This window comes from Centruroides vittatus, unplaced genomic scaffold (assembly GCF_030686945.1).
Source record: "Centruroides vittatus isolate TY-2023 unplaced genomic scaffold, ASM3068694v2 contig_3343, whole genome shotgun sequence".
Classification (NCBI taxonomy): Eukaryota; Metazoa; Arthropoda; class Arachnida; order Scorpiones; family Buthidae; genus Centruroides; species Centruroides vittatus.
Genome location: NW_027122147.1, coordinates 69,965 through 84,635, shown reverse-complemented (window position 1 = coordinate 84,635; position 14,671 = coordinate 69,965). Strand labels below are relative to the sequence as shown.

General features: G+C 29.9%; 1 protein-coding gene across 2 annotated transcripts in view; it reads right to left on the bottom strand.

Moving 5' to 3' along the window:
- Window positions 1–14,671, bottom strand: part of twin (CCR4-NOT transcription complex subunit 6-like twin) — a 122,159-nt gene that overhangs the window by 93,638 nt on the left and 13,850 nt on the right. For both annotated transcript variants that reach the window (XM_067268753.1, XM_067268754.1), the window contains one exon: window positions 3,482–3,619. In XM_067268753.1, coding sequence (XP_067124854.1) covers window positions 3,482–3,611 — 130 coding nt within the window. In that variant the 5' untranslated portion in view covers window positions 3,612–3,619. The remainder of the gene's footprint in view (window positions 1–3,481; window positions 3,620–14,671) is intronic.

The window sequence follows — 14,671 nt, the reverse complement described above, 5'->3', positions numbered from 1 at the left end:
ATCATCATAAGATAGCCTATACAGTTAAAAACTTGACATAATACATTGATTAATGGAAATAAAATTGAAGTCAAATGTGGCAGACATCATCAAAAATGCCACAAATTATTTATTTTTAGCATGACATGATTAATTAATAGACTTTTAACATTAGAAAATGCAAAAATTTCTTTATAACGACAATAGGAGAAAAAGCAACAAGTTCTAGATTTGGTCACAAGTCATGCTTCACTTCCTGTTTAATCTTCTATTTTATCATTACTGTTTTTCCACATTTTGCACTGTATAATATCTAAACAATTACCTATAGCACATTGGAAAGTTGTTATTCTAACTTGTAAGTTTTTACCTTCAACCCATTCTACAGAGTTCTGTGAAATTGTGAATCATTTCAATGATTCACAATTTAAAGATTTATCATCCTTAGAATCACAAATATGAAATCCTATGTTTCTTTTCATTATTTATTGAAAGAAAACTAGTAATAGTATTAATTAAAACTTCATTTTGTATTCTTGTTGTCTTTGAGAATCTGGATTTTATAGAATTATATCATCTAAACTTGATTCATAATTACACTTTTCCAATACTTATCTTCAACTGTTAAATAATTCATTTAAAATATTAAAATTATTTATTGTACATTCAGAAAAAGAAAATAAATAAATTATATCATTATTTGCATGCATAATATATATACAAAAATTATTAGGAGGGTTAAAAACAAACAAACAAACAAACAAAAAAAAACTGAACAAACAAGTAATAAATCACAATAACCAAAAATCCACAAAAAAAAAATCCAGCAAAAAAAATGAACACTTAAGCATTCATCTTTTTTGCTGGAGTTTTTGGTTATTGTGACGATTTCTTATTAGGCGAGTTCATATAAAACCTACCTATCTAAGTTTACAGATAACACAACAGATATTTAAATAAAAGTACCACAAGCATTGAGTCTTGCATTTCACTGTGTCACTAAGCATCTAATTCCTTTTTCATAAAATTCTTGCAAGCTACTAAGCAAAGAAATGTTGAATAGTCTGCATGATTTCAGAATTTAAAGCAAAACATTATCTTTTAAGGCTGTTTTCAGTGGATAAAAATATGAAAGTCACAAGGAGAAATGTGTGTAAGGCAGCATTCTAATGTTTCTCATTCATGTGTTGCAGTTTCTTATGGACAATGTTTGCAACATGAATTATGCAACATTGTTATGGATAAGGATGACTACTTGAGACAAATGGCCAGACTGCTATTCATAATGCATAATATATACAAGGTGATTTAAGGTGGCACTACATTGTTCTTCATTAATGGCAACATTGGGCTTTTTGAAATTGAGAAGCAGTTCACTGTCAAATAAAAAGGTCAGCATAATTCTTCCTACTGATGGTGCTGTCTTGAACTTTTAAGTTTTAGGTGAAGATTTACATTTCTATTGAAGGCTACTTTTTAAGACATTGGTTCTTAATGATAATATCAAGTCTCTTACCTTCTCAATAATCTTGAGAAGGAGGTCATCAGTTTGTGTTTGATAATCTTGCAAATGTGTTAGAACTAACCAAATGGAGAAGGTGTTGCTTTGTCAACAGATGCAGTACTCACTGGCAATATAACTTGTTGTATTCCAGCTGCTTAATAATTCTGCATACTGTAATGATACATCCATTTGAATTGCATTGAGGATATTAATGCAAGATATAAGATTATCTGCCACTGTAATGTTTACATCTGTCTTAATGCAATGCAGTTAGCTGAAACATTGACTCAGAGAGAATGATGAGTTAGTTCCTCCTAAAACAATAGTTCAAGTGCAGTAACTCATTGACTATCCTCAAAACCACCCAACTTCCTTCTGCTGATGAAAGCATGGCGTGAAATCCCAGTAATACTATTAGATGTTAACTTAGTATAAAGGATAAAGGTCACCTTTTTACTTGCTATAGCCTTGTTTTTAGCTGTGCTCTAGCTTGCTCTAGATTGATACTCTTAACTACACCAAGGCTTAGCCATTGCTCTTGTTTTGGTGCCATTGCCAAGTGTCCGAAATATTAGCCATCACTTTTCCAGTGCTCCAAGAATGTGTTCTCAAGAATTCTCAACTCTCACCTCGGATGCATGTGAACATCAGGTAATACGACTTTATCATTTCATGTAAACTCTCTCTCATTGCTCATTGGCATAGATATTAATAGAGGTTTAGAGATAACAATTAACATACGAGAATATCTCTTAATCATTCCATTTTATCATAATCCTCATGTATCCTCGGTATGTAAGATAGTTATTATTGCACTTAATAAATAGACGTATTCCTGACATATCATATCTGTTGGTTGATTTTATGTCTAACTCTATCATCAGCCCACAAACACATGTAGATCACATATAAAGACAACCCACCTAAAATCCTGGTCAAGTTTATATCTTCAGCCACTCGAAGATAAGTTAATTTAATTGTTTATAACTAAATGGTGTCAGGAGACCCGACAACTATCGAAAGGAGTTGACAAGTATTTGTGTACTAATTAACTCTCAAAAGATAATTAATTGGCCATCCTATGAGATGAGCAGGTTAGGCCAGAACCCTCAGTTTCACATTTGCATAATATATATTTTGTTTTATATTTAAGAAAATATATAAAAATCATTCTTTTCGTGCAAATAATGAACTGATCCAGACATTTGTGCCACAGTGTGTTAGAGCCTTCAAACTTGTAATAAAGAAAAGCCATTGATCCTGATTCCACAAATAAAAAGTTTCCTAATGATATTTTTTAGCATTTTTCTTCCTCTTTTTCAGTGAACTTCACAGATATCCACAGACACCAATTTGCCAATAGCATGTTTTCTTGACTACAAGATACAGTAAGCATGTAAGACGTGGTTCAATATTTGACAAAAGTCTTCAATCAAAAGGTGATGAAAGGTAACAAAATCTTAAAAAGGTTAAAAAAAGACTCACAAAAGAAAAGATGACTCTCACTGAGGACTGATTTATACATATATTAGGACTCACACCATATAAATAAATATCCATTAAAAAATTTTGGATTAACAATATGTACTGTACCTAAAGACTATCATATTTTATTTTGACAAAAGCATATAAATGATAATATTTTTAGCAATCTATTTCTTAAAATTGTTAGAAACTTGAATAAATTTAAATGTATTAAAAATAATATACATTTTTAAAAAATTCTAAAAGACATCTTTATAATTTGAAATTGTGTAAGACAATTTCTCTTTAAAAAATATGATTAAATATGTCATTATAAACATAAACACAAGTTTGTTAAAATACATTTGATACTTTCTTGATATCAAATGTAATAAATTAATTGTAAACATTAAAAATATATCAAATTATTTTAATAATAGAGATATTATTTACATTACTTCAGAGTGTCTTACTTATAAGGAAAATTTTTATAATAAAAATTTAATAAATTACAAATATAAAAATTTTTTATACCTGTTATCTCCAACTCTGGCCAATAGGATTTTTTACCGGCTGCCATATCTTCTGGTGACATAATGGTATGAGCCCTACGAGAATTTGTAAACTCATTCTTTTCCTTTTCCCTTTGAAACGGCCTGTACATGAGTAATGCTAAAAAAAAAAAAAAACTAAAAATTAGTTAATATAGAGATCACTTTCCTCAATTCAAAATACAATAAAATAAAATGAAAATAATAAAGATTGATTATTATTTTTATTTTTGTATCTAACATTAAATATCTTTATTTAACGTTAGATACATAACAATTTTTTATTTTAATCTTGTTCTTTTAAATAAACTTTAACACAGACCAGTGTTTCTTGAATTGAATATCATGGAACTTTAAGGTTCAATGAACAAATTTAAGGGGTTCCGAAAGACAAGAATGTATAATGGTAGACAAGAAAGTTATTGGTGATCCTAAATTTTTATGTATGATATTAGATATAAATTATTCAGCTACTGACAGCTCATGGATTGTTTTATTCCAAAAGCTTTTGAAAAGACAATTGCTGCTATTTCATTCTATTTTTATTAAGGGATCAGAATTGTAGCTTAGCTCGATGAAAATGAAACATGAACAAAAAAGAATCCTTAGTACATTTAAATTTTCCAATGTGTTAAAATAAATTGAGAAACATAAAATTAGACTCACTTCAACCATTAACCAGTGTGAATTACAATTAACTCTTGAATATGAACGTTTTCGTAACTCCTGGATTCTTCCTGAGGCTTCTTTCAATTCCAAACTAGCCGAATCTTCTAAAACAAACATGAATATAAAATTTGAACATAATTGAATGGTAAGACGGAGATTTTGAATAACATGTCCTTATGCACATGCATTCCTATAATATGTTTAAATAAGATCGAATATTAACCATTATTGTCGATAAACGACCAGAATATCAAATTGGAACTTAAAATGAAAGATTACGAGGATGAGTTCGAATAACAAAAACTTATATGCATGCGTTCCCATATCATCCTTAAATAAGATTGAATGTTAAATATCATTGTCAAGTAAAGTCTGCCATGCCATTGAAAGACACATTAATGTATGTGGATCTGCAGCAAGCTTTAAAAATCTTGATCACTTCCAACCATTTGAGGTATTCCGGGTTTGGGGTAGTAAGGATGATTTGGGCTCTGGTGAAGTCTGCCACAATATCAAGGTCTGTCATGTATGTGGAGAGTGCAATGATACTCCTATTACGCTGTATATCAGATTTTGAGGAAGAACCCAGAAGGGGTTACAAAAACGTTCGATATTCAAGAGTTAATCATAATTTATACCGGTTAAGGGATAAAATGAGTCTAATTTTATATTCATCCTGATGCATAGTGCAGATATGTAAATTGAGAAACACTGATACAGTAAAATCAAAAATATTTGATGTTAAAATACTTTTAATTTTTCATTGTCTTAAGATCCAAAATTTCTTTAAAACAAATTTTCAAGTTTACAAGTCTTCAACAAACTAATCACACTTTTATTTTTTAGCAATAAAATTTAAAGGCATGATTTTTTTTTGTTGTAATCTATCTATCCAGTTGATATAAAATATATAGATATTAGAAGTCTTTAGATAGAATATAATTTTGTATTCCTTAGCAATTAATTGGTATTGTAAATTCTGGTGTAAGCACTTTAGTAGGCCAAAGATGACCAAATCCAATTAATCATAGCAATCAAGTTATGTATGGATAGGTTATTAAGGAGAATGTTTTCAAAACATTATAGAGTCAAACCTTTGTTTTCAAACTTAGTTCGTTTTTAAAAGTTGTCTGAAAACAGATTTTTTTCTAAAACCAAAACAAACTTTCCCACAAGAAACAATATAAAATAAATTAAATCCATTCCTGACCCCCAAAAACAATGCCATTTTTTTTTTTTTACCTTTTTAGCTGAATTTCATGCATAAAAATGTCTACAAATGCAATATAATATTATATATAATATTGATTATTATCTATATCTATTCTATATCCTACATATAGTATATATTAAAATCAAAATGTTCCATCACCACCAAAGGAAACCAAAATTAACACTTTACAAAGAAGTGCTAAAAATGGAGACTCAACTCTGACTACCTGCCTGCATAAAATATAACCAAATTAATCAAGATGGACAACAAGTAGTACTTTATCCACACTTTCTGATATATTATGTTTCAATTGATTTAATCTTAATTTAAATTAATTAATTAATTTTGATTTCATTTTCAATTTTAGTTTCAGTTTCGACGTAAAGGTTAGAGTTTTAATTATTATTATTTTATTATTTTTAAATTAATATTATATTAATAAATTTCTGTTACTTAATTTAAGCATATTTAAACACAAATTCTTGGATGCCATTTATATTATGTGAATGTCAAATTAATGTGGTTTTTATTAATTAATTTGATTTAGATTCAACTGCAGCATGTACCAAAAAATGAAAATAGTATGTTTCTCACATAAAGATTGAAATTTAATTTAAATACTATCATCATCAACAATTCACGTTGTGACATCTAACAATATGAGGCGATCTTGGTGCCACTAACTTCTGAATCAATAGTCCAGTGGTTATAGAGAACACTTCACGCCAAGTTTTAAACAAATTTTATCCAAAACATAACTCCCGATGTTGGAAAAAAATGCACATCACAAACATTTCCAAGCACCTTTGGAGTCCTATTTCAGGTGATTGTTGTTCTTTCTTTGATGGAACACCAATTTAAAATAAAGAATTCAAATATTTCAAAAAATATCAAATCATCTCAGTATCCGTTGGAAATGGAATGGATTTAAAAACAGGATGTGACGGAACATCTGCCTAAACATTATGAAAAAATGGAATACAATGCCATGTGTCGGTACGGGTATGCATCATAAATCCTACAATAACTAAATATTATAACTTCGATTCGTAAAGGGTGTGCCAAGCAGCCAACAGAGAAGGCACCTCTTTGTAATTGATACATGTGCTGTTTAAACTTGCCTTAAAAATTTCTAAAGCCTCCAAAAATCTAAGACAGTCGGTGTGTTGCATTGTTACCAGGACACTAGCTTGTTGTAATTGCACCTCTATATCAAGGTTGGAGGCATATTTAGTCAGGGCTATCTATGTCCTTGTCAATATACACCTCTGACCCCGATAATCAATTTTTAATCATAACCTTAATTTATTTAATTTAAAATATATATTCTCCATCTCAAATTAGTAGTGTCTTGCCCCTATACATCATACTTTCCCTGATAACAACATAGTCATGCCAGTCATCTATGTAACTCTATTCATGGGAAAATTTTGAATTCAATTCACATGATTTCTGGTCTACACAGAAAGTTTGTATATAGTTAATCAGGCCCTCCTGCCCCTAAGCTCTCCCTATCTGGTCTTTACTTTCATTTAACACTGTTCTCAAGATTAAGGAAGGACAGGTAACAGACAGACAACAGTGGAAATTTATACTCCTATTAATACTATTAATATGTGGTTTAGAAAATTCAAATTAAATCATACAAATAAGTAAATACTTACTATATAATTTACCACATAACACTGAACTGATAAATTAATATAAAAATTTTTTTAATTAAAAGAATGCTTTAATTTAAGAACATTTCATAAGATAGACTATACAATTATAAACTTGATATAATATTTTGATTGATTTAACCAGGGATTTGCACAACCTGCAGCCCGGGAGCCACATATGGCCCCCTTCAATGTTTATGTGGCCTGCAGATGGTACAGGCCAAATCCCTTCTTTCGAAGTTTGTAAGTATAGAACTTTTTCACTTTCACAAAGTAGTTAGCACCTAACTGTTTTATGACTTTCCCTGAGGCGAGAAATGGGGGATTGAAGTTCTTCTATTTCTAGCTAACACACTTTCTGGTGTAGATATCAAATATTTTAAGTCTAATACATAGTATTATAATGATTTTTAGAAGAATCAAATAGAATAAAATGATGTTATCAGGAAGTTTCTATTTTGGTGGGAAATTTTCAATTTTATGCTTCAGGAAACTTGCTTATTTGTCTAAATACAGTAGTGTCAAATAACATAAAAATAAGTGAAAATAGCACTGAAAAGCCACAAAAATAACGATTTTTTACATTCTAGATTTGATTGGTATAGTCAAATTTGAATCAATCTTTTCTGAAAAGATGCTTATTCATCAACCTAATGTCATTCAAACTAGAAAATACCAATCAGAGTTCAAAAAAAAATGTACAAAAGCTATAACAACCAATCATTTACAACAAAGTTGCTACATAGACTAACAATAAAAAAAAATTTTTAATCATTACATTGGACCAAGAAAATTAATAGCTGGAATAGAGTCATATGACTAAAAGGAAGCTGATTGCACTAAAAAGTTTTGGATTTAATAATTATTGTGATTATCAACACTGGCCACGGCTAAAGTAATTAGACTCCTTGTGTCAACAAAGAGGGTTCTAAAATGGTCCGGCCCCCAGGTCAGTAAACTTAATCCTAAACCGGCCCTTTTTCAGAAAAGGTTGTGCATCCCTGATTTAACAGAAATAAAATTGAAGTCAATGCTATAAATAATCAATTTTAATAATAGATGCTAATTAATGAATTTTTTTGATTCCAAAAATTAATATTGCAATGAATAGTATATTCGGCCCAACTATTCGGCTTGATTAATGCACGTATGAAAATTGGCATGCAAACTGCATTATGACGAGGATCGTGCACCCTGCTCTCTATTGGCCCGCTATCACTATGCTTCGCCAATCACGTTAATTCATAACAGTTGTAGCGGACAGACATGAGCATCATGGCAATATGTGATAAGTGATGATATCAAATGTGGATAACAATGAAATGATCTACATGTGTAAATAATGGAAAAAGAACAGAGAAGGACTGCAAAGTGAAAATGTGAAAATAAATATGAAATTGAGTTGATAACATAATCAAACAAGTTGAGGCAGCTTATTGGCACAAATTTGTGGCCGTCAATGCCAAATAATCGTTCTCATAGATTTTGGAAAGCTAACTGCTTTTAATGAAAGTCACTTAGTGTGCATGGGCAAAAGTCTGGGGCCATTCAGGCTACCAAGCTGTTTCGAATCTGTGAAATCATAACTGACTTATATCGACATCCTATCTGTCTCTTTTCTCCATTATCACCAGGTTATGAGTCACATAATTGTAAAAATGGGAAATCTTTTCTTAGCACTCCTAAACTTTATAAAAGGAACACACCCTCAAATTTTTAAGTTTCTAGCATCAGTAGTTTTGGCTCTGCATTAATTATCCTATCAGGACTTGTCTTTTTATATCTGAGTATACAGATGACTAAACTACATAATAAGTAGGTAGTTTTCATTTGATTTATTACCTTTTCTGATCTCTTAAAAAAATAACTTAGTTATAATTCTTTTCCTTTGATCTTAGATAAATAAGCAAAAAACTGCACTTTCTCAAACTTGAAATATATGTTCAGTAGTAATGTAACGAATATTCGGTTTCAGCCTGTTTGGCCTATTTTTCACTATTCAGCCGCATACCGAATACCTAAAAACATGAGTAAGTAATAACAAAAACACAGTAAATTAATCATTTTGGTAACTTTTATTAATGCTGAACATTAAACTATAATTATTAAAGTTAATAAGAAATAGCATCTAACTCTAGTATTAAATTATTTCATAATTAAATAATATTATAGCCTTTATCTAGCCCGATATCTTATGGCATTGATGGCGTATAGGTTAGTATGTATCGGGCATCAATGTTATTGCTTTGTTAATTATGTTATATTCATATTCGCGTATATTTTAATATTTTTTACGAAACATTTTATTGAAACTTATCATATTTAACGAAATAATTATTTATCTATTTCTAGAAGATGAGTAAATAATATATAATTTATTTTATATATAAAGCAAAGAATGATCATCTCTCATTATATACAAAAGATAACATTTGAAATCATATTAATTTTTAAAATATTGACAAAAACAATAGCAACAAAATATCACAAAACTTCACAAATAGAAACCCCCTAATAATATATTTGAACTGTTCCACAACTGGGGAGAAACTAGACCATATGTCCCCACTAAAGTATATCCTTAGGGTACTATTCAGTCTACAAATACATAGTAAAAACAAAATTTTAGTGCTTAATTAAAGAGCTAAAAAGATTGATTGCAAATAAAATAACTTACATGTAAATACCAACAACTGCCAAATCATATCGGGCTATTTACGGCTATTACATAAATTATAAACCAATTTGACAGTAGAGGTAGACGTTAGGCTCCATCTCATATTAACTTTAATAATTATAATTTAATTAATTAATGTAAATAATTTAGACCTACTGGATGAAAAAATCGTAATAACAGCAGGCCAATAGAGAGCAGGGTGCGCAATCCTTGCCATAATGCAGTTTGTGCACCAATTTTCGTACATGCGTTAATCAAGCCGAATAGTTTGGCCAAATATTCGGTATTCAGCTGAGGCCGAATATACTATTCGTTACATCACTAATGTTCAGCATTAATAAAAGTTACCAAAATGATTAATTTACTGTGTTTTTGTTATTTCTTACTCCTGTTTTTAGGTATTTGGCCAAATAATGATTAAACATTCGGTATTCGACTGAATAGCAAAAAAAATAGGCCGAATACCAAATAGTAACTGAATATTTGTTCCATAACTACCAAAAATACAAAAATTTATGACAATGACATCAAATAATTTTTCAGGGAAAAAAAAAACTGTATAAGAAATGCACTAATTTTTTGCAAAAAAAGATAAACTTATATAGTTTTTGACTGACTTTTTCATCATCATCATAGGAAATCCTCATTAGTTCGAAATTCAAGGGACCAAATAATTTCACCTTCAAAGTATCAAGTTTTGAATTATCCAAGATTTACATATGCCAAATGCCATGTAACTGATGTAATTTATTAATCAAATAGAATATGGCTATATATACAAAATGCTATTTTTGTTAAGTAATAATAAATCATAATATAAATAAACTGCAGGTAAACAGCATATGTCTGAGGAGAATCTCACAGGTTGACAGAATAAAAAGTAAAGCAGAATTACTCAAAATTATTTTTAAAGTGGCCCAAAAAGTAGTAAGTTGCTGAAATGAAGTAGCCTAGAGTCCTACAAATATCTCAATCTACTATTTGTAGCCCAATCTTGAAATCCTAAAATTCAGCTGTATTTTATGAAATAAGAAAAAAGGGATAGTCCATATGTAAGGCAGCACCCAAAATATGTTACTGTAAAAGCAAAGCCATATTGACCAGATTAGGGTTGTTTTGGTCTATTTTTCTCTTATAGTATGGAGACACTTAACTTCTTCATTTAGATTGAACATATGCATATCATAGTTTGGACAGAATTTTTATTTCAAATTTCAAAGTAACCATATGTCAATCTCACCAAATTCCTTAACATGTAAATCTGTATATCCCTGGCCAAAATAAATTATGAAGTAACAGGATTTTGAACTATATGAATTCGAATTAATGAGAATTTCCTGTATTATTTTAAACATTACCATATTTTTATATCATTTTAAAATATATGAAAAACAGTTCTAACCTTTTCCAGAAGAAATATTTTATTAATCAAACATTTTTGGCTGACTTGGCATCCATCAATCAAGATCAAACCAATAATAGATTGGAATGTGGAATATACAACTCATACAATTTTTAAAATTTAAATCTACAAAATTCTTAGAATGACTTCAAAAATGAAACAAAAATAGATAAGTTAAAGCCAAATGATTGTCGAACTATATCAAGTTCTACTACTACTACTACTACTACTACTACTACTACTACTACTAATTAAGTGCTAAGTAATTTGGATATCAACTTCCCAAAACCTACTGTATATCTCGGCAGATAAGACGATAGTTGAATCATAAAAATAGGCCCCCAAAATCTGGGGTCGTCTTATAGGACAGATAAATAAATTTCAATCTAATATTTTTTGTAATTTAAAACCATTATAAAAGAATGGACAACCTGTAATTATTTACTAGTAGAGAGTAGGGTATGTGCACAAAATAGATAGAATAGCCCTTATGACGTTTTAGTGAATAATCAAGGTCATTACCCGAATGTTTGCAACAATTGCAAGGCAGTGCAAGAAAATAAAATTTGTTCATTCGAAAAATTACAAAAAGGTCATAATTCTGTATACACTATACAGTATTATTACTGAGATGATAATCGCTGATCTAAACTAAATTCACAGGCCGTTGATAGTTTGGGGGTCGTCTTATAGGACAGATATATGCTAAAACTATAAAACTTCGGTGAAAATTTATACCTTGTCTTATCTGCCAAGATATAAGGTAATTTACTGATACAAAGCCAAATGATTGCTGTAATTAATCAAGCTATTAATATGCTATAATTAATAATTAGAAACTAAGTAATTTGGAACTAGAAGTAAACATTAGGCACCATCTAAATTAATTAATTATTATAATAATTTATTAAATAATTTAGAACATCTTGGAAGAAAAGAACAATAAATGGTTATAACTAAAATTTAAATACATCTGGAAGCAAAGGCTTGCTTGGGATCCAGATAGTGTAACTCGCAAGCAGAGGTTGCAGGTTCAAGTCCCACTCCAGGCTAGTTTTTTTTTCTTCCAAGATATTCTAAAGTATTTAATAAATTATTATAATAATTAATTTAGATAAAATATAGCATCTAACATCTACCTCTAGTACCAAATTACTTAGTTTCTAATTATTAATTATAGCATATTAATAGCCTGATTAATTAAGATCATCATTTGGCTTAGTAAGTAATTTGGCACAAGAGACAGGCATTAGGTGCCTTCTCTTGTTAGATTTAATAATTATAATTAAATTAATACAGTATTTTAATAATTAATTTAGAAGGTTCTGGAAGAAAAGAATTGGCTCAAAGTGGGACTTGAACCCACAACTCCTGCTTACCGTGTGATCACATTGCCAGTTACACTACCTGAACCTGTATTCAATTCTCACTTCTAAAACTTATTAATTCAGACCTAACCATCTAACCATACTCTTTTATGGCACTGGCTGGAGACAACTCAGCACCTAAGGCCTATAACAGGCCTGGCCAACCCGCGGCCCATCATGTTAAATTGTGTGGCCCGCTAAGCGTTATTATATATCTATTAAAACTTTTGTTTCCCGTTATGTGTATACCAAAACAATTAAATAAATGAAAATTTGCATGTGTCATTGTTATAATACGCAAGTGCAAGTACAAACTCTTGGTATAACAATAAAATCTTATTCATTTTGTATTTGTTTTACTTTTTTAAAAAAATGTTTGCCTAAATTGTGGCCCACCATAATATTACGCTTGATCAAAGTGGCCCGCGAGACAATTTGGGTTGGCCAGGCCTGACTTATAACATACTATGGCACTCAGCCAGCAATCATCTATCTCGGCATAATATATGCGTGTGTGTATGTTTGTATGCATGTATATATATAAAAATTTTCGTTAGGCTTAACATCGGCGAAAATTCAACGTGAAGCAACAAGCAATGGAGAAAAATTTCAACATGGGATATATTAATATACTATTATTGGGATATACTAATATACTATATTAACCTTTCAGCAGTGGGATAGTCAGGTATGGTGCTATCCCTTAGTAGTGAATATACCTGGGAAATTTTTGAAGTATTTTTTCACGCAATTTTTCTCATTACCATTTCAGAAAAAGATTTTGTAAACAGTTATGTCTAGTAAAGAAAAGTCTTTTATTGTTACATAATTCATTTTTTATGTGAATTTTTTTTTCATGGTAGTTTTTGGCTACTTTTTGGCAAAACCCCCAAAAGAATTTAGCAGATATATACGTCCCTCACCACTGCCACACAATCGCCCTCAATGTATATATACATCCCTCACTGCTGAGTGGTTAATAATGTATTTTTTCATACTTATCTGTTATCCGAACAACCCCAGTCCCCAACTGATTCAGATAATTGATGCTCTACTGTATATACATACAGTGTATTCTTGATCTATCATTCCCATATCAATCATTTCCCCAAATCTATTGGTTGTTTTCTCCAGTCCCAAATAATGACTCAATATGCGTAATGTTAATTTTTCCCATATTCTTCATTCCCACAATGTTCATTCTGTATTTTAACTGAAAGAAAAATGTTATCCCACATCAATCATTTTACTCACAACAGAGGGTGCTAAATTAAAACTGATTTTTGTTTACTAAAAATAAAAGCATGTCAAATTTAACAGTTAAACCCTTTGACTACAGCTAATCAGTTTTTATTGTGATTTTTGGCTACTTTTTGTCTACTGCTTTACAAAAAACTGTACTTTACTGGCAAAATTTCCCCTTAAAGCTCAGCAACATTGGTAAAACAGAGCACATTATCTCAGGGTCGCCATCTATACAATAATTATCATATCCATACATTTATTTCAGGCACAGTATGATAATAGGGTTTTGTATGGTAATTTCATAAATATGCCTTACTCCAAAAACAACTGTTAATTACTGAAAAATCCAATTCATAAATCACTATTTTTATATGCATTGCCTTCTCATTGATATTTTGTGTTTTTTTTCGCCAGTAGAGGACTACTAAATTTTCAAAAGTTTCTAGATAGGCTACTACTGTATATTCTTGATTATAAGGTGCACCTTTGGCATACTTTTCAAGATCACTTAACTGCTATACCTTTAGACCTAATGATAAAAGGCTCAAATTGATGTGAAAAGAAAATCTGTGCAAATAGACATTCTGTTGAAATTCCATTATGCTTCTACTTGTACAAAATGTAATAAAATGTATTAATGTAGTAGTTTCCATCTAGTAAACTGTTTAGAACTTAATGTTTTTGGCACAGGGAGTTGCAACCACTTGAAGAGGGGACTAAAAATTTTAGATGGTCACAAAAATTTGGAAAAACTAAAGTTTATGCATATGAAACAATGAATATGGTTTATAAAAGAATGTGTTACATATTTGTTAGTAATAATTTGTTAATGTTTGGCATGTTGAAATTGTATGAAAAAATGTAAATTTTAGCTTTTAAAAAATTAAAGGTTAAATAAAATTAAATTTCATTCAGAGGTTTATTTTGCATCATATAATA